This window comes from Amphiura filiformis, chromosome 8 (genome assembly GCF_039555335.1).
Source record: "Amphiura filiformis chromosome 8, Afil_fr2py, whole genome shotgun sequence".
NCBI classification, from domain to species: domain Eukaryota; kingdom Metazoa; phylum Echinodermata; class Ophiuroidea; order Amphilepidida; family Amphiuridae; genus Amphiura; species Amphiura filiformis.
This window is the reverse complement of record NC_092635.1, coordinates 56,482,560-56,510,114: the sequence shown is the minus strand read 5'-3', so window position 1 is coordinate 56,510,114 and position 27,555 is coordinate 56,482,560. Positions and strand designations below refer to the sequence as shown.

The window sequence follows — 27,555 nt, the reverse complement described above, 5'->3', positions numbered from 1 at the left end:
ATTAGACCTCGGAAACTGGAGGTATGAGAATAAATATTTCAGTGCAATGCGTGTGTATATGCTTCTTTGGCACGCCAACTGCTGTACGATGCCGAGCGAAACACGCTCTTTACGTGTCGCATTTTTTAACACGCAGTGTGGGGACGCAAAGCATTGACCCTCAATATTTTTGTTTTATTATTTTCATTAGCAGTTTTTAGCACCCATGAGTTTATGTCCGGATATTAGATATGTAGATGTAACCTATAGTGACAATAGCAACGGTGGTATTATAGTGACCTTTATTGATAGTGGTACTGTGTCCACCTACCCAGTAGTTTCCTGCAATCAAGGTTGCCCAAAGATTTCAGCCCGAATTGCGGGTCAAATAATCGAAAAGTCACCCAATCTTTCTCTCTACCATTGGTTTCTATGGGGCAGGAAACTATAGGAAGTCGCGGGAGCTAATGTTGAAAAGTCGCTCAAATTTTTTCTTAACCATTGGTTTCTATGGGACAGGAAATTGTCAAAAGTTGTGGGGAAAATCTTTAAAAGTCGCCCAATTGGGCTACCAAATCGTGGGTTTGGCAACCCTGCCTGCAATGTGGCAAATTGCCAGAATTTGTGCCACCTCAAATAATCCAGATATGTCACACTATTTTAATTCTATTCTTTACAAGATAAAGAAAGTAAAAGATGGTGGGCATAAATAAAAACTTCACACAAAGTAACTTGGGCGTTACAAATATGATGCTTTAATATAGCTTCAGAACTGTTAATGGTATTCACAATATTTTAATATAGAAAGATGGTGTATGTACACGCATAATAACAACCGACAGCAGTATTTTTATCAAAAAAATTAGAATTTAAAAGTTGCATTTACAGCGATCAATGGTTATTAAAAACAAGCGTTATGGTATGTAAAACACGCCATTATCAATGTGCTAAATTTAAATTATTATTATTATTAATGCAATTTACTGCAAACTTTAAATTGGCACTTGTCCCCTTCAAACTTGCACAATAATCAGTCATGAGGTGTCACAATTACCGTAATTAAAATGTCTTTTTCCTTATGTTTTTAAATACTAAATAGGATTGTTTTATTGGCATATCTATAACGATAGAGTTGTTACATTTTTTTAAAATCTTTATATACATGTATATTGCACATGTATCAATTTGTTTTTCATATTTAATATCCATTCATTAATATACATGTACCAGTACAATTTCTGCTCCAATAAGTACTGTGTAATAAATAAACAATATTTATATAAGAAATATATATACACATATATCTATTTTACATCTATCTATCACAATCAGTATTATTAACGTGATACCGTGGCTCGACAAACACACTAAAACTGTAAGAAATTTAAGACCAGTTTCTGAAACTTTGCGGAGAGGGCTTCATCACTGAGGATCAATTGACCATACAAACTATAATAGGACCTATATTTGCTCTGTTATTTTTTACTATAATTGAACAAAAACCAGCTAAAAATGCTCACAATGTCATGCTTTTTATATCTTCAAAGCAGAATCCAGAAAAGGCTAACCTGTTTGCTTTTCTGCAGGGCCACTTTGAGAAACTGGCCCTTAGAAAATAGTCCTTGACTTTAAAGGAAGTTACTTCATGATAGGTGTCAAGCATAGTATGATGACCTTTGGGTTTGATGGTTGCTTAATTGTTTCCTTAAAACAGGAGCTATGGGGACTGCAGCCATGGGTTTTTGGGTGTTTTTTTGTTTGTTTTAAACCAGTTAATCCTTGCGGACACACACTTAGGTGCTGATAGGACCAGGCTAAAGCCAAATGCTCAAACCAAGCTTAACGCGGCTGTGTACTTTATCCATTGTTTCTTTCGCAAAATTGAGTTTTTTTCATATGTTTGTACTTTGTTATGTTTTTTATAAATACAAGGAATGAAAATCCAGATTTGTAAACTCCAACTGCAATATTTTAAGGATTTTATTTCACTGTTCCACTTTCGTGTTTGAAATTGAAAAGGAAAGAAAATCTTTGTTGTACCAGCAGGATACACGCAGCGCAACAACGCATCGTAGCGCTTATCTGCATGCGCGGCGCATCTTATGGAAACACCACGGAAGCACTGATTTCACAAAAACCTAGTGGTCAAATGGCTCCGTTTAGCTGATAAAATGTGGGTTTTTTAAGTTCTTTCCCCGATTTAAATATCAAGTTATGAATGGATTTCGCTCAAACTTCTCAAGGGGCTGTGGATTTACCCGATGTTCACGTAATATAAGGTACAAAAACGAAAACTGCCGCATTCTCCTGTGAGATTCGATGAAAGTGCAAAATGTGACCACTTTAAACTTCAACGGCCATTATTTCAATGTTCATTTTCTCGGTAAAATGACGATTTAGGTACACGATAACTCAATAAATACAGCATCTATAGGTAAGCAAATATGATCATCGTAAAAAGCACGATCGACTCAAGAAACGGTTTTCTCATTTTTTTATATTTTGGTCTATTTCCGATTTTAGGCATCATTTTGTGCAAATAGGCGTTTGTGAATTTTAAAAAGTTCAATTTGATGCCTTATATGGTCAATATCTCAAAAAATAAGGCCAATATCAAAAAAGAAAAAACCGTTTTTGGAATGGAGCCTCAAGATTGAGCTAAAAACAAAATAAAATATTTTGGAAAGAGTGTTTTTTGTTATGATGTACCTAACAAATATTGCCAAAAACTCTTTTTGTGATTTTCTTCATAATTGTTGTTTTTACCCCAAATCTGTATTTATATTAAGATTTATTGATGTCTTGCCTTCATAAAATGTATACTTTTATATGTCTTGTGCGAATAATTACAAAGTTATTGCACTTTTACTACATGCATGTCTGAGAGTACACAGCTGCCTTAAAAGCATACTGGTCTGTTATTGTTGGTACTGTGTTGTAACAACTATTCCTCATTATTTACATTGAAGTCACACTTTAACTATTATTATTATTACATTGTTGAGTGTTAACCTGGGGTGTTAACTTAAAGGACACAAAACTTGCGGATCCACGCAAGTCTTTTATTTTTATTCTCTGCAAATGTTAAGCAAAATCCACTCATCTTTAAGACACCTGGTAGCTAACAATAGGGGCACTTATTAAGGGTTTTATTAGAGTGCTGCTTATTTAGAGGTACTTATTAGGGTACATTCTGATAACCCCTTTAAACCAAACTGCATGACAAAACATTAAAAAGCTGAGAACATCCACATTATGTACTTGTCAGCAGTTCAGCATTCACTTTGATTGATATAGCCATGCATACAACATGTATGTGTGTTCCATCACAGAAGGTCTGTGGCCACTTGAGATATATAGTTCAAAAGTTGCCACATCCAGTATAGCACAATATACAGCTGCTGCATCAGACCAGAAGGTAAAGTCAGTGACATAGCCACATATTGGAGCTAGGCCTGCCTCAACTAACAAAGAGGGCAAGAATCCAAAGGTTTGTACTGGCTTTAAAGATGAACTGATAAACAATGACAATACAAGAAATTATAACACATTTCAAAGTGAGGAGAATGATGAATAATCAAATGGATTATCGGGTTGTGTAGCTTGCTCTGTTGCGGTGGTTGGTGTTGGTGCCATGTCATCTTCATTGCCAGGTACATCAGGTGGGTCAATTTCACCTTGTATACATAAATCATATGAATAGGAGTTCTCGAACAGACTACATGGGTCAGGGGTTGGCATTGGTGTGGTTCCAGATCCTGAACCCTGCAATTTAAAAAAATAAAATAAATTCATGTTGTGGGTGATTGGATTTAATGACAGTAAGTACATACTGGATTTCGGTTCATGTTGTTATGAATTCAACAGACAGCCAATCTGTATTCGTCTTTTGGTAAATTCTTATTAGACACATTATTTTTGAATTGGCGAACAAGGGATCAAAGCTTTAGATAATAGGGCATTATATAAATGTTTTAAACTATTCATTTTGATGAGATATGTTGTTAATTTTGATTATGTATATTATCATTTTGAACCGACAATCTTATAGTTTCCGTTTTTAACAAGAACCTATTCAAATTAACAAGATTTCAAACTCATTATTTGACAAGATTACCCAATTCATTTTGAGTAGATCTGTTATTTCCCCCTCGGACAAGACAAACTATTCAATTTATTTTTTTGGTCATTTTTGAGAAGAATCTTTTTTTTTTAAACGAAAAGGCAATCTCATCAATTTTGATGAGTTTCTTGTCATTTTGATAAGAATATCTAATTCATAATGTAAACACAATTTTTCGGTCAAAGTCATACTTGTCAAATTTGATTAGATTCTATTCATTTGTGAGGAGTTAATTTTATCCATCAGTCAATCAATCAATTTTATTTCATCCATTCATATACAACAATATAATAATGATACAATGAGTTACAATAAGGATGTAATTTATATACAATAATATATGGAAAAAGCAACCATCTTCATGAAAAACGTCAATGAGATGGATGAGGACACTGCTAAACGCATTTTATTAAGTGCAAGCATTGATTTTGCCCATCCTAGTAGTAAACTATCTGTCCGAAATGTTAGGTGGCTAGCTGATACTCTGATTATTGTGAATTCTCACATTCCCATATTGCCTGTATTCTGAATGAAAGAAAAAGCAATCATTTTTTACCTGACAGTCGGCATCTTCATCATCGCTACAACCACTTCCAGGACTCTGTGTAGGACACGGTGGTAGACCATCGCAGCCCTGTGCCTCTACTCCAATTCCCATACATTCCAGACCACCATTCCTGGGTGCTGGGTTGTTGCATTCCCTCATTCGTGTCCTTTGTGATAAATCGCCACATGTTTCTGAACATTCCCCATATTCGCCCCATTCACCCCATCCACCATCAACTAAAATTAAATCAAATATCAAGTGTTAGTTTATATCTTGATCAGTGGTGTGGCAAGGGGGCACATGCCCCAGGTGCAGCCTTTGAGGGGGTGCCAAATTGCCGCTTGTTTAAAAAATATTGGGTTAACAATTCAAAGTGTTGTGTTTACTGATATAATATGAACCAAATTTGGTCATGATATTGAAGATGGATTAATATTCCTACAAATACGTGCGTTGAAAAAAATTTTGACCCCCCTCACTTTTTAGATTCTCAAGTGCCCTGGGGGGAAATTGGGGTTAACAATTTCAGTCAGCAAAAAATATTTTTAAAAGTTTGGGGTGCCATTCTGTATCCTTGTCACAGGCGCTATATTAACCCCTAGCTATGTCACTGATCTTGATCCCCCCACCCTACCCCAGAAATATATGTAACTCCTACCTGGGCATGCGTCTGTATTTGTACATGGTTGACTGCTGTAACTAGATCCTCTGCAATATGGCCCACTATTTTGAGGTGGTGGGTTGTCACAAAGACGTTGTCGTAATTGTAAACCAACTTCGTTACATTTTGTTGCTGAACATGATGGTGACCACTCACCCCAATTAGACCATCCTCCGGGAACTAAAAGTGAAAGAATAAATGATTTTAATAACAGTGGGTTTTAATTGAGTCTATTATATAAACATCCCTGTTTTAGAAAATGGTCTATTCCAGTTGAAATCCATACATGTCCTATGGAAGACATGAATCTCCCACCACAGAGGATGATTTAAGGAAGCCCCATCATGCACTGCAAACGTGTTATCAGTAGAGTTTCAACTGCCACTTTACTTTTCAAAGCCCATTGAATTCTGTGCAAAAGATGTTGTTTAAGAATTGTGCGTGTGTCATTATTACTTGGTCGATTTCAGAACAAAAGTGATGCATGCATAAAGGATAATTCACACCTTCTGTAGGTAACATAAAATGTGAAATCGACTAGCATTTTGAATGCGTTTTTATTGTAAATATATCAGTCCAAATTCAAATTTAACAATGCCCGTCAATGCAATGTGCGAGCAGTGGTGTCATGTTCACTCACACAGCTGTGCTAACCGCAAGTCAACACAGTGGTGTGGTGGGAAGTGCTTAAATCATCCTCTGCTCCCACCACAAAGGGGTGAAGATTTCAAATGGATTTACCCTTTCAGGTAACCCCATTTAAAATTCACATTACCTGTGTGGAAGACCTAAAAAGTCATGTCTTCCATTAGGGATGGATTCCAAGTGGAATGGTCCAGTTTGTATGGCTGAAGTAAACCACACAGGTTGAAGTTTTTGGGAAATTTCCTGATTTCAGGAAATGGAATCTTGTTTTATGAAATGTATAGATATGTGGCAGATATTTAAATCTTGTTCTCAAGCCATTCTCAGGATATCAATTGTTTTGTCACCAGGCCCGTACAGGATTTATTTGGGGGGCTGATTTTGAAAAAGTTGACTTTTTTCAGCAAAATTTGGACCTTTTTGGACTAGGGGGCAGATTTTGAAAAAGTGGACTTTTTTCCCAAAATTGGGACCTTTTTTGACCAAAAAGGCATAAAAAAAACCCCAAATTTTTCGCTCCCTACGCTCTCAAATCGAACTTTTTGGGTCAAAAAAAGATTTTTGGGGGGATGTCCGCCCAGCCGCCCCCCCTCCCTGTTACGGGCCTGTTTGTCACTCAGATTAACCAAACCACATTTGTTTTTCATAAAAATTTTATGCCCACTGATAATTCAGTTATTAATACTTACTTGGACAAGCCTTGACATTACATGGTTCGGATCTGACAGCATCTCCTGGGCAGTCTTGTCCACCGTATTGTGGGGATGGGTTGTTACATACTCGTACTTGGACTTGTAATCCAGCTCCACAAGTTGTAGAACAGTCGGACCAAACACCCCAACTTGACCAACCGCCATCAACTGTAATATATCAATCAGGGCAACAGCAATAATTAGAACATTAATTAACTAATTATCTTATTTTGTTTCTTACATTTTTAAAATTACCAACTTGTTCCCAATGGGCTATTCCAGGAATTAAAGGCACCCCCTCCCCCTAAAGAAGATATGGGATTCCCCAAACTTTTCACCATTTTTTGCTCTGGGGGAATCCCCCCCAAATGGTCATTATTTTCACAACCCTTAGGAATACGTAAAAAAAAAAAAAAAAAAGACACCTTTTTTATTTTAGGCTTGGGAATTCCCAAATATGTTGGCAAAAATTTGCCTGTCTTCTTTAGGGACACTGGGAATTCCTAATTTTTCATTTTACATGTATTGTCAAAACGGGGAATTCCCATTTTTTTGATAGAATTTTGGTGTGGGAATTCCCAAACTTACATGTCTTCTTGGGGGGGGTGCCATTAAATTCTGGAATAGCCTAATAATGCATTGTGAAGTTGGCTATTCCAGTTGAAATACAAATACCCCTATGGAAGAGTTAACCTTAATCTTCCACATAGGGAGTGTGAATTTCAAATGGGCTTACCTGAATGAGTGACTCCATTTGAAATCTACACCCCGTATGTGGAAGATTAAGGTGGTATTTGAGGCATTTTGGAAGTGCTCTATATTCATGTTTAAAACAGATTAATCAAGTAGGGCAAAGAACACTAATCAACATGCCTTTATTTGAAGCTAATTGGATATACGGTTTTCCTAATACAAACATTTTAAATGGTTTTGTATTGTATTGTTTTTATCAATATAAATCAATTGAGCTAATACAGGGTGTCCCAGAAAAAATTACCGAGCGAATAAAATTGAACGTAAGTCGGGAAATAGACATCAAAATCAAAATATTTAAAATGTATCGCATAGGCTATTTTGTTGTGCATCACATATGAACATTTTATTTAATTCGGTTGACTGGTTGCGAAGAAATGAACGATATGCGTACATCAATGCAGTTCATTCCAAGTTTGACCAAAAGGTGTTTTTTTCATACTCGCTCACCGCTTCCTAAAGTTTGTATAACATTAAGTTGCATGTTGAAGTTTTAAAAGATTTAAACTTTGCATTACAATTTCTTGGAAATATTCCAAAAACATTTATGTGTGTGAGAAATGTTTTAAGCCAGCTGGAATTCTTTATACAATAATTCTTTATGCAACATTTATATCAGCATTAACGAAAAAATATATTTACAAGTACCGAGCATCATCTTACATGCAAGCTTTCATTTTCAATATCGTGCAGGTTTTCAAATTTGAACAAAACCTAATTAAATGTTTTGCAAGAAGCAGATTGTTAAAAAAAGAATGAAAAGGATTTCACAAAACAAAATCTGAAGCCCATTGACAGTTAACCAACCACTGGTGCGCATTGTGTTGAATGATCTTTCTTTCAAACTTGGAGCGAAGTAAATTGATGCATGCGTTATGTAATTGCTCATTTCTTCGTGATCAGTCAACTGATTCAAGTAAAATTTGCATATAAGATGCAAAATAAGATGGGCTACACGCTGATGTTTAGTTTTTGGATTCTGATGTCTATTTCTCGACTTACGTCGAAATTCATTCGCCCGGTAATTTTTTCTGGGACACCCTGTATGACTTGAAAGTGCTCATTAATATATAAATGTTGACAATGCATAAATGTTCATAACATTTTTATAAAAACAGAATATTGACTTCAAACTTGGTCAAAGTGTTCCTTATTTATGCATAATTAATTAGCTAGCCGCCCTAACTTGCATAATTAATTAGCATTTATACAAATTAGTTCATTAATTATGCAAATATTCAAATTAAATTGGAGGGCGGCTTCACTATATAATACATTAGAACACATTAGAAACACTTCTTGACCAAGTTTCAAGGCAAAAGTATGGAAAATAAAAGTTCCCTGAACATTTATGCATTGGTTTTTAGCAAAATATTGGCAAAAATTACATTAAAGCCATATTATAACATTTGCTGAGGAAGACGCCCTCACTGAATTTTTAAAATTCCTTTTTTTACACGATTAAATTGTACTTTATTAAACCAATATACCCTGCAAAAATCAAGACTCTAAGTGCTGTAGTTTTGTCAAAATCCGTGATTTTGAATTAAAGGCTGATTCAGCGCTTTATTATTACGATGGAATTATTAGTCGAACGCATACACGATGTTCATAACACACAGTACGTCACGGCGTGTGGGACGGTGATATACACAACAAAGGGTCGTACCACAACATGACCGAAGGAGTGGTACGTATTGGCGACATGTGCGCTGGTAGTAAATTCAATTTTCTTTGCTTTGCCGTAGTTGTTCGGCTCAAAAATAAAAGGGATATATCTGACAGTAAAAGCTAACATTTTATGGCAAAGAAATGCTAATCTATTTTGTTTGAAAATGTTATAATATTGCTTTAATGAGCCTTTCAGTCATATGAACTACATTGATAACTGATAATAAAAAAAAAAGAGTAAGATACAAATAAATCGAAATATTATGAAAACTGTATGTCCGATTTGCTTCAAACAAAAGCCATATTAGTTAGTGTACTTTGCCCTGCTTTATTAACCAGTTTAAAACATGCTCAGACCATTTTCTAGTTTCCAGAAAATGCCTCATATACCACCTTAAGGTCATGTCTTCCATAGGGGGTGTATGGATTTCAACTGGAATAGCCCATCAACTCCTCTTTTCTACTCCAGCTCTATTAGTTTATGCGAGAGGTTACTTATATGTACGTAGGTCTTTGTAAATAATCGCTCAATATTCATCTCCATTTGATTTTAGTGCGAAATAATTATCCATCATAAACCTCAGTATACCCATTTTACCGAATACTTTTTATGTCGTGTTTCACCATGTTACTACAAGATACTATACAATGATTCCAATTTTTTTAGCACCACATGTCAGTTTAATGCCAATTTGAAATTGTATCGTAAATTTGCAGACCACTTTTATTATCATAGGTAAAGTTTGGAATTCAAATAGGCTGCAGTTACAATAAATCATGATTAGGCTACCACACTGTTACTTTCTTACTTGGACAGTTCGGAAGGCCGGGACAAATTCGTGTTTGTTCTGAATCTCCATCACACGCTGTTCCTCCATTTTGTGGTGCAGGATCATCACATTCTCGCGTGCGTGTCTGGGTTGCTGTGCGTCCACATGTTGCGCTGCAAATTCCATAAGATCCCCAATTGCCCCAGTTACCATCAACTAATATCGAAGCAACAAGAAAAGTTATAGACACAGGAGTTAGAATAAATGACTTTTACTCATGTGTTTACTGACTCTATAAGGAACTCCTCACCATGCTCACTGGCCTCTGATTTTTATTTTGAATACAACATTTGTCTCACAAACATGTTCAGTGAAGGATTCCAGGGGCTGCAAAGAGGAGGGGGCAGCTGCCCCGGCAACTTTCCAAGGGAAAAAGAAAGAAATCTCAATCTTGGGCACCCTAAGTTGCCCTTCCGCTCAGTGTCAATTAGGGGCGGTACGAAGGGGGTATCGGGGCTCGTGGTCCTCATTTATGGGCTTTGCCGCCAGTTTCCCCATTTCAAATGGGCGGTACAGAGAGGGCATTGGGGTATTTGCCCATCAGTCTTGTATATTTTCTCCCATATTCCCGCTGTTGAATATGGGCTGCATTGGGCATTTGCCCCTTAATATCTTGAGCTTTTTTTCCCAGTTTCTCCCTGCCAAACGAAAGGTTTCCACTTTTAAAGCTTTTTTAAGTTGAGACAATAGGTACAATATTGAAAATGTTTTTCCCCTCGGACTTCACTCTTCCTCCAAATACCGAAATCAAAACTTCCCCCATCCCCAGTCTTGGTCCGATTTCCCTGTTGAATTGGACATACATTTTCAGCAACATCCTCCTCCAGGACGGGGCATATAGCGCTACCAAAAAATATATTAAAAAAAACTTGATCGATAATCCCCCCAAATCAGCTTGGGATCCGCCACGTTGAAAAAAGGAGAGAAATCAGAGCCGGTTATACATGTATAACGGATCCTGAATAGCTGATCCGTTTTAGGAAATATGCTTACCTGATTGAACTGGGTTTCCTTCCACGTTAAGAAATGATATAAATCCAGTTATTAGTAATAAATAGGAATAGATGAGAATCATTTCGACGTTTGCCACTATAGTGATTTAGGCCTATGTCCAAATCCAATATATTTTGGTATCGGTATAAAACGGTCCTATATGACCGTCAAACACGAAAATACACACTTCTGCTTTAAACAACTTTGTCCTAGTGAGTTACGGGTGATAATTTATATATACTCAATTTGATTGAATCAAGTATACTAATTAAAGTAGCATTGATTTTGTGTTTTCCTGAGATATATAAAAATATCTGATGGGTGAGAAGGACTCTCCTGAATGCGTACTGTTAAAAAAACGCTGATTACTCTACAAGATTTTACTTTTTAGGGTTTGTGGTATAATGCTGTATATCCTGGTGGAAGTGACATCACCGTAATCGTATAATGTTGCGGTGCATTTTTTAAAAAAAGACAGGACTTGTTGACACTGACTGTTGACAGTAGTCTCCAAAAGAAGTTTGATATCTAGATGAGACTGCATTTATACCATTTACACACTGGTGTGCGCTTCCACTGGTTTGGTAGCTTATTCTAAAGGTTATTTTAAAGGAGTATTTCGTGAACCTAGCATCCTCTTTTTATGACATTTTTCAGTAAATATCCACGAAAAAAGCTTATTCCCAAAATTTCAGTTGATTCCGATTTTGCGTTTGCGAGTTATGCATGATTATGTGCTGTACAGGGTGTAACAATAAAATTTGTAAAATTTTGAAAATAGTATGACAAAAGTATGCCGCTTATTTTTTGGTTTGATATTTATATGTCTATCAAGCTAATTTCTTTAGCCACCAGATAAGCTTTGTTCCAATAAAATCGATGGTATGCAAGTGAAGATATGGTCAATTATGTAACCTAGTCTTAAAACCACTTGGGCCACTTTTGTCTAAGTGTTACAAAAGTGACTGAATAGAGTTGGACGGTGCTCTTAGGTAGTTTCAAACAATGGGGTATTCGAAGTGGTTGAAATGATTACATAATTGAGTTTTTGAAAGTCACAACTAAGCACTGACATATAAACCTCATTTACTATAAATCGTGGCTGCAGCTCAACAACTTCAACCCCAATTCACGTTGTAAGACCGTATTTTTATGATTGTGACATTCGGTAGCACATGGAGTCAAGCAGAGACCATAGCTCATTTTCAAAACTCACATCTTCCATCAAGGCATACAATAACATATAACTGTGAGAAGTATGTAGAATTTGTTAACAGAAACGCTGGCAATAGTGGTCGCCCCAGAACAGCTAGAAGTCCAGCTGAACTTTAATTTCAAAATGTCATTGTTTTGTACTTAAGGATGCAAAAACTCATTTTTATCAATGATATCTTATGAAAAATTAATGTACTTTATTTTAATTTGCAAGAAATGTCATGACTTCATTTATAGATTTTAAAGAAATATCGTATTATTATTATTATTATTTAAAAGTTCATGTTAATTATATGAAGAAACACCATGCACTTATAATTCTTTTGAGTCTGTTCTTTAATGCACGATAAGCATTTCTACGCGGTTGAAACTTGATATGCCCAAACATGGCAAAAGGGGCCCAACACGTTTTCTGGACGATTTGATTAATCAAACATAACTTTTGAACCCAAGCTAGTAACGAAACAAACTAAACGTCTTCTTTTAGCCAAGATATTACTGATTGTATTGCATATAACATTTTTGCCATTACTATTTTAGTTTTTTCCTGAGAAGTCAAAACGCAATTGTACAAATTTTATTGTTACACCCTGTATTACACTGCTCCATAGTTCTGGTATACCAGAACGAAATTAAAATTTCACGATATCTTTGCTAAACGAATTAATCTGCAAGAACTATTTTGCAAATAAACATTATGTAATCATGGTAATCCGAGGTTTCCAGTGATATAAAAATCTCAACTTTTTTTGAGAAAAGTGGGGATGATGCTGTGGATCACGAAATGCCTTTTTAAGGTAGAAGTTTCAAGTTTAGATATATGTTTAACATAAACATTAAATACGATTGACAAAGTTTTCATTAATTGATCGAATAATATCTTACCCACGCAAGATCCCATGTCACATGTCTTTTCTTTATTTGACTCTCCATTGCAGTCCCTGCCGCCATTTGCTGGAGCTGGATTTGTACATGTTCGTGTTTTAGTTTTCATTCCCTCCCCGCAAGTAACAGAGCAGTCAGTCCAGCCAATCCAATCACTCCATCCTCCGTCAATAGAGCCGTCAACAGGGTTTCCTAGGAAGAGGAAAAGGGGAAAGATGAATTCGGTTGAATATAGGTCTACTTACACTAAAGCCCTTCTTAATAATCGTGATTGTGCATACAGACGAATACTGGATTCAAGTGATAATCAATCAAGGTGACTCTTTGATTCATTCATTATGATCAGCAACACTTGAGCAGTAAGGTCCAGGAAAAATATTTATACATGTAAAAATACACTAAAAGGCTTTTGAAGAACCATAAAAGCTTTCTTAATCTGATAGCTTATAGTGTACCCGAATATCTTATTCAACTCTTTTTTTAAAAGAATCATGCTGAGGGTTCATAACAACAATACAAATCCCTGCGAAACTTATCGGTCGACGCGTCTCAAGTATCAATGGTGAAGGTCCAGATTTTGCTCCTTCCAACAGCTTCCAACACTGCGTTCCTGTCACCATTTTGCCACAATTTATCATGTGTATGGAAGACTATAGTTGCTGAATCTGCATGATCTTATAATGATAAAACCACCCATCACCCATCAAAAGATACTTTCTAATCTTTATAGGACTAAATCTTTTATCGCCTACCTCCATTTTCATCCACTCCTAACACGGAAGTACAAGAAGTACACCTAGAGCCGCTCCTATTTGGTGTGTACCCGCCACCTTGCCCAACTAGTGCGCAACAGTCTTCCGGAGTATCGAACACATTTTCACCATCCGCATCAGACGAGTTTACTTGTGGCGTATCACAAGGCCCATATCGTCCTCTTGGCTCGTGGTTTTGAAAACAAAAAATTCTTTCATCTGCAATTTAAAAATGATAATAGTGTTGAGGTATCGCATACTTAGCCTATAATTTGGCCCTAATTTCAGTTCTTCAAGCCCCTATTTTGCCCGAAAATCAGTTCTTAGTTCTCAAAGTTTGGCGCTCCGCGCCGCGCCGCACACCCCTACCAAAATTTAAGTTGAGTGCCCCCCCCCCCCCCGGATAATCGGGCCACCATCATGATTAGCAGTATACACTTGGATTATAATCGAGCACCCGGTATCAGGAAAACGTGCATTATAATGGAGTACTTGATATTAACTTTTTTGCAGCTTTAGACCAGGAACTATACTTTTTCTGAATCCTTATGATTTGAAGAATATTTTGACCTATCTACGGCTTATCGTTCCGGAGTTAGTGAGCAAATATGTCGACATTCGGGCTACATATGGGTCAAAACAGAAATTTGTTTCTGATTTTGATGAAGATGGTCTCTAATTTTTCGTCTTGTAATTACAATCAAGAAAAGGAATAGTTTGCCCTATCTAGGAAACACAGTAAAACAGGTCACAACCAATACGACTTACCGGTATTGGGTATTGGCCCGTTTCACTATGTTACCTAGTTAGCAAAGCACTCAGATATTGCAAACTATTCCTTATTGAAATTGTCATAACAATTCGAACAAATGGCTCACGTTGGCTAACGAACTTTTTCTAATAAGTGACCCACAAGGAGATCGAGTATACGGGATGTGCCTGGGCTCAATAATATGACTCACTAATCAGCAGTATAGGCCTATTATATCCACCATTGAGTCTGCCGAGTATCTAGGAGTATGCCTCCAGACAGTGGCGACCGAATCATACGAAGCATTAAATATTTAGGGGGAGGTCGGGGACAAGCATATGTGACGTGTCATGTCAAAAGGAGACACTTTTGGGCAGGTCATCAATTTTAAAGTTTTTACATATCTTAAATAAAGAGTTATTTTGCTCCACAATGCCTTTTCCCCCAATGAAATCGGACATTCCTAAGGGAAGATATTGAGTTTGTAAGTTATGGTATTATAAAATTGGAAATTGAGATATCGGCCTTTAAAAATATCATTGACAATGTTGAGAGTAGGAATTACCTTGACAAATGTCTCAAAAAATACAAGATGCCAGTTATATTCTGGTCTGAAACTATCAGACAATATTTTATCATTAATAACATCACAAATTCGCAACAAACCCAAATTGTGAAAAAATCACCCCGGGCATATTTTTGTCTTTTCTCCATTTACGATCCTGCCCAAAAGTGTCTCCTTTTGACATGACACGTCACATATTTTGTTTCGGTTTAATGGGGGGGGGCGCCATCATAGACAATTTTTAGGGGGGCAGTGAAAATCTGTATGTGTAGGGCCCTCCTTGCAGTGGACAAGATAGTTACCGCTTTATCATGTTTATCGCGTTTGTCCGGCCTCGATACTTAGTATTTGGAAACAGATCAATTATCTTTAATAGGGGAAGTATCATTTCCTTATTTTGAACCGTTTCCCGTCCAAAATAAAAAAATTTGAACCATGTTGTGGTTTATAAAAGGAAGTTATATGACCTCGTATAATGGTGGAAATACGAACCTCTTTTGGGTCTATTTGGATTGGAACCTTTCAGAGATGCCACTTTTCCTGATTTATCAGGAATTCCTGATTTTTGCTATTTTTAGCCATAAATTCAGGATTTTTTTGGCAATGAAGGAGTGGCTACGCTTTGCAACTTCCTGATTTTTTTCAACAAGCAAGTGGCATCTCTGACCTTTATCACTATAGAGCGCATCTTGGAATGTTTATTATTTTAAAAGTCTTATTGATAGGCCTACGTGGTGTTTGAAGATATTGAACTATATAGACGAATCCAACGAGCCAAGTTATGGTCAGGATTTCGTCGGCCATTGACTGGGTCCCCGCAGCACCAAACTGGTGCTGTGACTGCCCAATTGGGTGGATTAAAGCCGCTTAACTGAAATTCGATGTTAGATTCTTGTGTGTTTTAAACTGTCATCTTTCTTTTGTCTACGTGTACTACACGGGTGATAGAATGCAGTTTAAAATACCCTCCAAGGCCGCATCATTAGCTATCATTTCACAAGTTTAGGTGAGATGGAGCCGACGGAGACCCAAATATGGCTGCCATTGAGGTATAGGAATCCCGGTAGGAATGCGTGAAATTGGATTCGTCTATAGTATATAATGCCTTTTTACCTGAGAAGTTATATTCGTCTCAGCTTTTGACCATTGCAATCCCAAAAACCCGCGTTATATCCAGAGAACTGCACTAACTGCTAATTCATATCCCGGCTCATACCCCTGTTTAAAAGGCCTATCGGTAGTAGGCCTATATTGAACCTGTTTGTTTTTCTTTTAGATCAGGCATAGAAAGTAGACCGATATAGGAAAACGGATACCCGGGTCATCGCATGAACATCAGTTGTTCTATAAAAGGTTTGAACACCAATGAACTTCAAGTTTTTTGGGGGCACCCTCTACGGGCGGGCCCCACAGTCTTGGCATTACATTTTGCTTCAGTTTTTGGTTTTGCCAGATTTACTTTGCATTTATTTTGTTTTAAAGTATAGGCCTACGTGCAGAATAAATAACGCAGCTTATTTGGTTTTGATTTTATTACTGTTTACTAATATGCACTGAATGCAAGTAAAGTAGTTCTATATACAGCAGGAATTTATGCTTGAAATACGAAATTAATGAATGCCTATGCAAAAAGTAACACGCAAAATACCATTGTTGTTGTTGTAACTTAAAGCCATATTATAACATTTTCATGCAAAATAGATTAGCATTTCTTTGCCATAAAATGTTAGTTTTTACTGTCAGATATATCCCTTTTATTTTTGAGCCGAACAACTACGGCAGAGCAAAGAAAATTGGAATTTACTACCAGCGCATATGTCGCCAATACGTACCACTCATTCGGTCATGTTATGGTACGGCCCTTTGTTGTGTAGATCACCGTCGCGCACGCCGTGTACGTACTGTGTGTTATGAACATCGTGTATGCGTTCGACTAATAATTCCATCGTAATAATAAAACGCTGATTCAGGTGTTTTATTCAAAATCTCGGATTTTGACAAAACTACAGCACCTAGAGTCTTGATTTTTTCAGGGTATATTGGTTTAATAAAGTACAATATAATCGTGTAAAAAAATTAATTAAAAAAATCAGTGAGGGCGTCCTCCTCAGCAAATGTTATAATATGGCTTTAATTCCCGCATTCAAGGGTGCATGCCACTAAATCCGCATGTGAAGCGGTTTCCGGTAAAAGTTTATCACGACTATAGTCCCAACTTTGCATAAAAATGTGCAAAATCGGTACAATATTAACAATTTTAGTGTTGCAAATCGTGTTTTGCTAGAACTTGTGAATGTGATCTCTACTAATTTGAACAGAAAACGCGAAAATTTGAGTGATGTTTACGATGATGAGCGCATGAACACACGAGGTCAAAACGCGGTTAGCAGTCGGACGTAAACACGGGAAAATCTGGTCTTTTTTTATAGAGAAAAGATTATAAAAAAGTAGACCTAAAATATGGTGTCATTTTCAGATATGTTATGCAGAATTTTGTTCTGATTAAGATGATATCAAATATATATTTCAAAGTAAGACGTAACTCGACTTATAGCCTAAAACGTGACCCCTATTTTGCGCGTAAAGTCTATGGAAAGCTATTTTGTGGCATGTACCCTCAAAGGAGAACCGTGTATTACACATGTTACATGCCCGACTCGTCTCAGTATGGTCGACCGGAACCGTCTTACGTGGAGCTGCTATACGTTTAAAAAGTAGATTGAACAATTTGGTGGTGTTCAACGAAATTGTTCACCACTAAATTGTCTATCTACTTTTTACTTATACCATGCGATGTCACGTGGGAATCCTAACCTTTATCTGCTATACGTGTAAGTTGTAACTTACTTTTCGCTTCGCGGAGCTAAAAAGACCAATGATGTCAGAGTTTCCCATTCAATAATAATAAATTCAAAATCAATACTCAGTTCAGTTCATAAATTAAATAGTCAGCACATAAAATAATCTGGTGAAAAACAATTCTGGTATCTACTGCAAGTTTAATTTTCTTTTGATTTTCATGTTTCTAGAATTGTTCCTCAATTTATACACCCTTGCTGTGATTGGATATTCTCGGGGATAGCCCTACGGCCATTGACCTTTATATCACTCATACATAAATTCTAGACAGTTCATTGGTTGATTACCGTTTGCCATTTTTACTATCACCTCCTCCGTGTGATAGTCTTTACCATCATAGCGCTCTGCCGTAGTGCGCCTGCGCCAAACCGTGCGCGGACTCTTGGACTCGCCGATTTAGTTATGGGGTGAACCCCAAAATGTGAAGTATATTACGGCAAAACATGGTGTTATGTTGATGAAAAAATGTATTTCCTACCTTAAATAGTATTTTAGTAATAGAATTTATGTACGAGTGATATAAAACAAATATTAACTGTCTTAAATTCGTGTAATGGTCGAAATATAATCACTCGGTGAAAGATGTATCGTTCCATTCCACTCGCCGTTCCGGCTCGTGGAATGGAACAATCCATCTTTCACCTCGTGATTATATTTCGACCATCACACTCATAGACAGTTAATATTTGTATACTATCGATCGGCCAGTGTGTCGGTTTTGAATTGTTCTCCTTTGCGTCCGGCCCAGACCATTGTTAATGTTAACTTAAAACTTCATTTTTATTGCTGTTTCGAAGTAAAAACATTGTTATCTAAATGTTTATATTCATATATTTTTATGTGTTACTAAATAACACTTGTTCAGATTCTTTATTCTTGTCTTCTTTTCCAATGCAGTCACTCATAAGAAATAAATACTCCTGTTTGGAAAACAATCCATACGAATTAAATATGCAAATTTATACTGAATAGAATAATTCTGCTCCAACAAACCCCCACCCCAACATGATATACCAATGACTGCCTAACAACAGTAACCGAAATTGCAACATGAGCTTTTATTTGAAACCAATCCTCTTGCATCCTCTGCAGTACCATTTTACACCTCTGGATGTATATGCCCCGGGGGGTACTCAAGTTTGGTTTTGGTAGGGACGTGCCGCTGAGATTTTGGAAGTAGACCCATAAATATACCAATTTTTCAAGAAATTTGGACCCATTGATATACCAAAAGTCAAAATTTTCGGCCGAATTTACCCAAAATTGTCTTAGTTTTTACAAATTTTCCCAAAATTTTGGGAAAATTTTGAAAATTTTGGCTACATTAAGGAAAAATTGGTCTGTTTTCCGAAAAAATTGAGAAAATTTTGAAAAAAGGACCCATTCATATACCAAAATAGGCTTTGAAAAAGGGGTCATTGATATACCAGAAGGCTGAAAATGCTACCCATGTTTGCGGCACGTCCCCGTATGGTCATTTGTACTGAGTACCCCCCCGGGGTATATGCCTTGCATCTCATAAGCTTTCTTTGTTTACTATACTAATGTTACTGGTTACAATAAGAGGTAAATGTTATCCAAACGGTTATATTTCAAGCTATTTCAGCACATCACAGCACATCGCATCAAAACTCCCACTGAGCGCCCCATTCCTTTTAAAGGATTTTTTTCATTGTATACCAATTCAGCATCGAAGTGGTTACGTAATTCTCTTGGTTACCGGATCACGCTACTTTGGTATGCCTTCGAGTGCCATATACTTTATGTGGTGATCATTTCGATCGTGGTTCAATACTCTAGCGCGTGATCCCGTTGACATAGTAACATTACGTAACTTCGATACTGAATAAGTACGGCCCAGAATCATGCACGAACAGATAAGGCAATCGAAAGTCAAAGTTTGCACAAAACGGTATTGTTTTGATAATCCTGCATAGACTTTTATTAATTTCACAATGATGAGTTTTATCGATGGGGAAATTTAAAAAAATCCCACATGGTCTTTGGGTAATGTTACCTGACCTATAGTAGACACTGATTTCAGGAAGAGAGCTATAGATATAGAACGGATGGACATTTCCGACAACAAACTATTTCTCATATCACCTACAAACCTTTATCAATAGATTTTAGATAGATGCATACAAAAAAAGTTATGCAGAGGGGACAAAAACCACAAATGTAGGCACAGAAGTAGGTAGGCCTAAAGTTCGATAGCCTAAATTTGAATTCCATGCAAGGCCCACAAAAATGTTAAGCCCACAAAAACAACATGGGATCAACGTAAAAGTGCACTGGAACAACAAGTATATTCTACAACTTATTGTGCACATAAGCAGATACGCCGCGCGCTGAACCAAACAACACATTTAGGCACAAAAATAGCCAAAGTTCGAGAAGTGAAGGTAAACGATACAAAAGTACGGTAAACTGCATGGAACAACGGTTATTGATGAAAATCACTGTGCACATAACCAAACAGACAGAAGAAAAACCGTTGGAGTTCATGTTTTGCTGACGGTCTTTCAAACATGCTGCAAGCTGCAACACCGCGGTGTTGCAACCGTTGCTGCGTGACGGTTCAGTTGTCGTGACTAGATCAGGCCGGAGAAAAATAGAATATCGCACCTCCTAGATAATCACGCAACACTGGGTTTAAATTTTCACCCCGGTGGGTTCAGTCTTCACTGACAATGTGTACGCATGATGGTTCCAATTAGGGGTACTTTTCAAGAAATGTCTGCGGAATTTTCGAGGACAAAATTATTCGCGATTGTCCAAATTAGGGGTGTTTTGGAGCAAAATTGTCCTTGAAATGAAAATTAGGGTGTATTTCTAGGACTTTCGTCCGCGTTTTACCGCTACAGTTTTCGTTATTGTCCTTATTTCCCCGTGAAATAGGGGGAAAATTCAAAAGCGTCCTTGAAATGGTAAAAATAGGGGTATTTATTTCGGAAAAATGTCCTCGATTCCTCGTGATACGGGGGTGAAATGAAAATGCGTCCTCAAAATGATAAAAATAGGGGAGTTATTTGGGGGCAAATTTTCCTTGAATTCGTGCAAAATAGGGGGTAAAATTGCTACAAATGTCCTTGATTCCCCGTGAAATAGGGGTCATTTTCAAATTCTGGAACGGTCATACGTCCTACCTTTAAATACAAACTGAACCCACCGGGATTTTCACCTCCTAGATAATCACGCAACACCGGGTTTAAATTTTTTGAGGCCATGCATGGCCTGGTCTGAAATGAATGGAGTAGGCCTTCAACCCCTTCTCAGGACATTCTGGTAATTTTCACCCTGTTTTTCAGGTTTATTCAGGCTTTTTGTCGAACATGTCAAAAGTGCACTTTCATCCCTGGGTCGCGCCGCTCATACCGGCCGCTCCCTATTGTCATTTTTACGATAACAAACAAACAAAAAGACAAACAAACAAACAAACAAATATAACATAAGCTTACCTGCTGGAACTGGATTTCCTTTGACATTATTAAGAATTGATATAAATCCAACAGTCATCAGTAATAAATAGGAATAAACAAGACACATTTTGAAGGTTTCTCTTCCGGCGACGTATATCAAAATATATCCAAAATCCAACGAACACAATGTATCGGAATACTTAATTTAATTTAATAAGGGTGATTACTACATGCGCCCTTATTTCTTGGTCAAAAATCCGCAATGTTAAATGGATGTAGGCCTAAACTAGTTATCGACACGCTTCTGCTATTATACACAACTTTGTCCTTGTGACTTGCGGGTGACAGTTCCCTATAAAGGCTATAAGCATGGTTGTAGTATTCAATTTGTTTGAATCAAGCAAAAAGTTCACAAGTAAAAGTGAAAAGTTTTTTCACGAGATAGACCAAATATCTTTGTGAATATTCCACTTCGTCTTGTTAAATAATATTAGCCTACGTTCATATTTGTATAAAAACGCATATTTAATGAAATTCTGTTCGTGATATGAATAAATTAGCATCAAATTATAACTTTGTTGTGTGTTTTGTTGTCACTGGTCACGGTGACAATTCGACGTACACAGGTGGAAATGACGCAAGGCTAAACTAACAGTTTGTGTAACCCAATTTAGTATTCTTGAATTTAATTACTTGATTTTCGCGGGAATTTTCTGAGAAATTTCAATAACCTCTGATTTGATGTCAATTTTGAAATATTTTTGGCTAGAATGCTATTTCATGGCAAAAACATATAGAAGCGGTTTACAATCAAATTTCAAATTTTACTCGTTTACTCGATATTACTGAAAAATACATTGATATAAAAGTTATTGAAACGTATAAAGACGAACGCATCCGCTTATATCCGGTAAATACGCACAGGATTTTGTCAATTTTCAGTGAATCAATGATTCACTAATTAGTGTATTGCGTAATTACTTGGCACTTAATAATTTCCGTCATGCATATTAATTTATGTGTTACTTATTTTGGCGGGTGCCGCGGAAATCAGTTTTGATATCACCGTGCCATGTCCTCCCGGTGTGTCCTGTTTAATTTTTTTGTGTTCTTATTTCTTGGTAAAGAAACGGTGAAACAAAGAGAAAAGTGAACATCTTGACGCGACAAGATTATCACATGCTTTATGAAACCCGAATCATGAAAGACACATCAGGCAATGTTGCTGTATACTTTTCCTAATCACGACAGATCTGTACGGTGTTCCTGACATATTTTGTAACCACTTCTTTTATAACGTTTAATAACGTGTATCTGAATTAATTTTTGTTTCCTTACTTCTATTCTTTACCAAGAGTCTTGCGAAAGACATTATTAGGCCTATATAGAGCGAAAGCATGAACAATAATCATTGAAATCGTATAACGCTTCTACGCTTCCAATCATTGACAATAATACATTAATCCGCCCTCTTGTGACGGATGGCGAACACTATCGAAAGTTGAGTCGAAACTTTTAGCCAATCAGAGATGAGGACGAGGACGGTCTGATAACCATTATAGCCTACGAGCTCCAAACTTTTAATTTCTTTCAAAGATAGTTCAGAGTACTAATTCCATCCTTGATTCTATTAGTTGGAAACTTGTCCATGATTGTTTTTAATATATTTGAAACATTTATTTACACCCATTTACAGGCCCAGAGGGTTCAACGCGGTTCGTTTGAGTTTTTCAGTTGTAATTTAACTTTGTCGTCTTTAATTATTTGACCGACAGATGGAAATTAAGATAGTATACAGTGGTCTTGTTGAATCAAAGAAACAAATGCCGCGACTTTTTATTGTAAAATTTACACGAATTCGGAAATACATTTAATAACATTGCTAAACAAACAAACAAACAAACAAACAAATAAATAGCCGTATAGATGTAATTATTTGTGAATAATAGGCTAAATGCAACGTGGCTATGCCTACGAATTGTACTTTTGGTTCAAGGTTCAGCGTAGGAAGTTAATTAACTCAACCAAGGTTATAGACCTATAGCGTAAAATCAGTAAGGCTGACGTCCTAAACGTGCATTTGATACCTGATGGGCTGATGAATAATTTATTAGGGCCTATGTATAAACAATCATGCAATAATATAACTGCGCCGGTCACCGGGGTTTAACAATCAAACTTGCCAATTAATTTTATAAAGTCACGAACACTTCGTACATCACTGCTAAATACAACCAAAAAAAAGATGATTATCAATTAGGTTTATCAGATGCAGACGCTAGACGAGACGCGCCGCGCGGGTGCGATCATCATTCTCGCATGTTCAACGCGCCACCACATCCACCCGCAGCGCGCATCCTCACTGAGCGCAACAAATGCGGGCATCAAGAACATCCACAGATCGTATTGAATTTGCACATGGGTAAGGTTTTGAATTAAATTTTATCATAAGCTTCGAAGAAGTGTAAAATGTAAAATAATAAACCGATAAAAATGGAAAACGAGGAAATGGTTGTGCCTCGGCACCAGCAGATGACGGCGCGCGAGGTCCTGAAACCGCGAAAGAAATGGATGAAGGGGAAACCAAGAAAGGCACTGGCACTGACACTGACAATGAAACGGAGAAAGCTTCACAAACCGACACTAATTCAAACGTTCAAAATTACATACTAACCAGAAAGTTGGAAACGGCCAGGTCTGACGTTTCTTTCCTAAAGAAGCGCAATGCTAGATTAGAATCCGATATTGATCAGATGGTGGAAATGTTGAGGAACAGCAATATTGAGATAATTGAAGTCGACGGTGAGAAGGTAATTCGGGTAACGGTTAATCACTATTCTCATTTTTGTCGTTTTTATATAAATTATAATCCGTCTAGTGCTAATCACTTTGCATTCATCCTGTATTTTATGTCTTTTAAAGGAGTATTTCGTGATCCTAGCATCCTCTTTTTATGTCATTTTTCAGTAGATATCCACGAAAAAAGCTTATTCCCAAAATTTCAGTTCAAGATTCCGATTTTGCGTTTGCGAGTTATGCATGATTATGTGTATTACACTGCTCCATAGTCATAGACAATGCGTTGTAATTTCGTTCTGGTGCTCCAGAACGAAATTCATATTTCACGATATCTTTGCTAAACTAATTAATCTGCAAGAAATATTTTGTACATAAACATTATGTAGCCAGAGGTTTCCAGTGATATAAAAATCTCAACTTTTTTTGAGAAAAGTGGGGGGATGAGGCTGTGGATCACGAAATGTCCCTTTAATATGTACAATGTGTGCAATTGTACACTCTAGTCTTAGAAAAAATGGTTCTTGACTGTCCCGTATCAGTAGAACACAAGAGAAAAGGATTCTGGAAGATTGAAAGAACATGCCAAAATGGTTCTTTCGGGCATTTCCATGCAGAGCCCATTTCAAGACTAAAACGGGTCTTTCTAACCTTTACAGAACAATTGCAGAACCGTTTTATGCTAGAACCATTTATGGTTCCACTTACAGTACAGGGCAGCTATCAAAGAACATTTTAGGTTCTACTTAGAACCGTTTTTCTATAAGATTGTTACTTTAACATGTTGGAGTGCTGAATAAATATGAAATGAAATGTAGGCTGGCCTATACTTCATTGCTTACGTTTGGGGCCTCCAAATTTTGGCCTGGCCCAGTGCTCCCCAAAAGGTAACCTGAGTATGGGCCTACTACGTACTGGTTATGTTTTCAACTACCATGACTACAGGTAATGAAAGATAATGAGATCTGAACATTTTAGGCCTGATTAAGAACTTGTTCTGATTTATTATAATGCAGCTACCAATTGATGACTTCATTGCCAGAGCAAAGGAAGAAAGTGGAAGGAATCGCGAAACAACCGGGTGTTCAAGTGTTGACGACGGAAGAGAACCAACCTCCGAAGCAGAAGGTATGTCGGATGACTTTCTCTTTTCAATTTCATCTACATTTGGTATTGTAGGCACACTCCATTGCTGCTTTAAGTTCCGTACATCACATCCCGCGCAAAACAAAAGCTTCATAACGTGGTATAACAAAGTTCATGGTGATACATTCTTTTCAAAAAGGCGTTTTATTCTTATTGCTCTATCGACACCTTGCCTTCATTCCAATACAATGATGAGGCCTTTATGATGAGGCTTTATGATGTTTAGCTGGATGCGAAAGTTCTTTCCTTATAGCCTATAACTTAAACATCCTGGTCCGGCCCATATTGGCCGTGTACCAAGTTTCTGTGTTATAGTTAGAGCAGGGCTTCCCAAACTTTTCCCCAATGACTCAAAATTCATTAGAAAAATATAGCGCGACCCATCGAATAACACAACTCAACGAAATTACAAATGGGGCACAATTTCGCCTCGCCCACTGGCTTCCAGAATTTTTTTTATCTTCATGATCTTAGGCCTATAAACCGACTACCGAACGTGGATTATTTTCTTAATTTTTCAGATACTGAATCAATTGAAGGCATAAATCCCCACCAGGAACGAGAATACGAATCTGAGATTGAGACCCTCAAGTCAGATATGGAGGCACTTCGTGACACCTTACACGAAGCATACGAACGCGAGCAGCACTACAAGACCCTCGTGGAACAACTGGACACGGCAGAAGCCAAAGCTCAACAAAAGTGGTCTTCCTTCCACAACGGCATCGTCCAGCAATGGAGCGACCACTGCAACTTCCTTCAGAGACAGCTGGGCGGTGTCTCCATGAAGCTGAGGCAGGTGACCGAACAGACAAAGAGCACGGACGGAAGCGAAGACTCGCTGACTTCTTCGAGCGTCGATAATCTCGAATATAATTACAGCGATGATAATCAGCAACAGCAAGGTCAGCAGCAGGTGCCCGTTATTCCTGTGATACCAGAGCAGAATACGTCAAATGTCACGAATCCACAAGGAATGATGATTGGAGTACCACACAACCAGACGCCAATCCCGTATTGGAGACAACCTCCTCCTCGATGGATTGCACCGGATAACCAAAGAATCCCGTACAACACGCCAACTTATCATCAGAATCGTCATCCTGCAATGGGTTTTCTACCACAAGATCCGCATGCATGTTCTGGAAGAATGTCAAGCGCGAGACAACTGCATCAGTATTTCACCAACATGGCTATGATTGAGCAGGCTCAGCGAGAAGGACGTGCTTATCCTCAGCGTGTCTATGATCATGATGATGACGAGAATGCCGTCGATGATGACGGCACCGCGGTCGCTCACGCTCCACGTCGAGCAAGAGCATTCGGACTTGGATACTCCAACGACGTCCATGATGAGCAAGAAGAACCGGACCCAGAACAACAATCATTAACCGGTGGTGTGGCCAGGTCATACACACTGACACCAACTGCCGATCCTTTCGTACCAGAATCGGCTAGTCCAAGACTGTGATCTAAGAAAATTGATAGTAGGCTGTAGGCCACCGTCATTTGTTGAAACTTGTGTCGATACGTTTTGGCATCGTCAGAATATGACATGTTCATGTGATCTCAGCTTTCTGCATGTTGCATTTGCGGGCGCGGGGCTTGGCATGTTTGGGCAAAATGATAATCTACGAATTGTATTGAATTTGACTTTCATTACTTTGGAAGTCTTGCGTGCTTCACTAAAAATCTGACCATCTTACTTTGAACAAAGACCCTAAACTCATTTATTTCATGGCAGCACTAAAGGCTATTCCTTCAATTGCATAGCAGCGTTACAGAGATCGCTTCCAAGGAGGTACCGCTGTTGGATATCCCTGTAATAAAAATTATTATTATTTATTTATTTAGGGTCTTTGCTTTGAAGCTCTTTGAGGCTTGCTAGACTACATTTTATATAGGCCTACAAAATGATTGCATACATAGATAGCCCCGAGTTCGGCCGAACAATGATGTGTCTTTTAAGACACATTTAAAAATACCGCCACTGTATAGGGCCTATACATTCGTGTTGATCTAAATGTCACAATAACGAACCTCAAAATGATGAATTTATTCAATTTTGGCAAGAATTTTGAATAACTGCCGCCATCCCAAGATATTACACTCAGTAAAAAGAAAAGTTTCAAAAGGAACCTTTTTGTCCTCAAGAGAACCCTTGAAGGTTCTTAAGAGGAACCATAAAAGGAGCTTAGGACAATCTGAGGAATTTTTGTGGTTCTCTGTGAGAAAATCATTTTAACTTGTTTGCTTCACCGTGGCAAAGG

The 27,555-nt window shown here is 37.4% G+C and overlaps 1 protein-coding gene across 2 annotated transcripts; it reads right to left on the bottom strand.

The window, feature by feature from the left end:
* Window positions 1-696: 696 nt before the first annotated feature.
* LOC140159259 (properdin-like) lies at window positions 697-21,560 on the bottom strand. 2 transcript variants are annotated; one of them, XM_072182670.1, is made up of 9 exons: window positions 21,383-21,560; window positions 13,747-13,965; window positions 12,995-13,186; window positions 9,881-10,057; window positions 6,645-6,815; window positions 5,308-5,490; window positions 4,659-4,885; window positions 2,878-3,744; window positions 701-1,817 (listed from the first exon to the last, which is right to left on the bottom strand). In XM_072182670.1, the coding sequence occupies exons 1-8, from the start codon at window positions 21,468-21,470 to the stop codon at window positions 3,532-3,534; spliced, it is 1,470 nt and encodes a 489-aa protein (XP_072038771.1). In that variant the 5' UTR covers window positions 21,471-21,560; the 3' UTR covers window positions 701-1,817; window positions 2,878-3,531. The 2 variants fall into 2 exon arrangements, with proteins under 2 accessions (XP_072038772.1, XP_072038771.1); XM_072182671.1 differs by lacking the exons at window positions 12,995-13,186; window positions 13,747-13,965; window positions 21,383-21,560 and adding an exon at window positions 10,895-11,018 and having other exon boundaries at window positions 697-1,817.
* Window positions 21,561-27,555: the final 5,995 nt, after the last annotated feature.

Coding starts and splice junctions, on each gene's coding strand:
- LOC140159259 (XM_072182670.1), bottom strand. CDS start 21,470: ATGTGTCTTGTTTATTCCTATTTATTACTGATGACTGTTGGATTTATA. Junction 10,058..12,994: donor TGACATGGGATCTTGCGTGG/GTAAGATATTAT, acceptor CTTCGATATTAG/TTGATGGTAACTGGGGCAAT. Junction 5,491..6,644: donor TAATGTCAAGGCTTGTCCAA/GTAAGTATTAAT, acceptor TTTCACTTTTAG/TTCCCGGAGGATGGTCTAAT.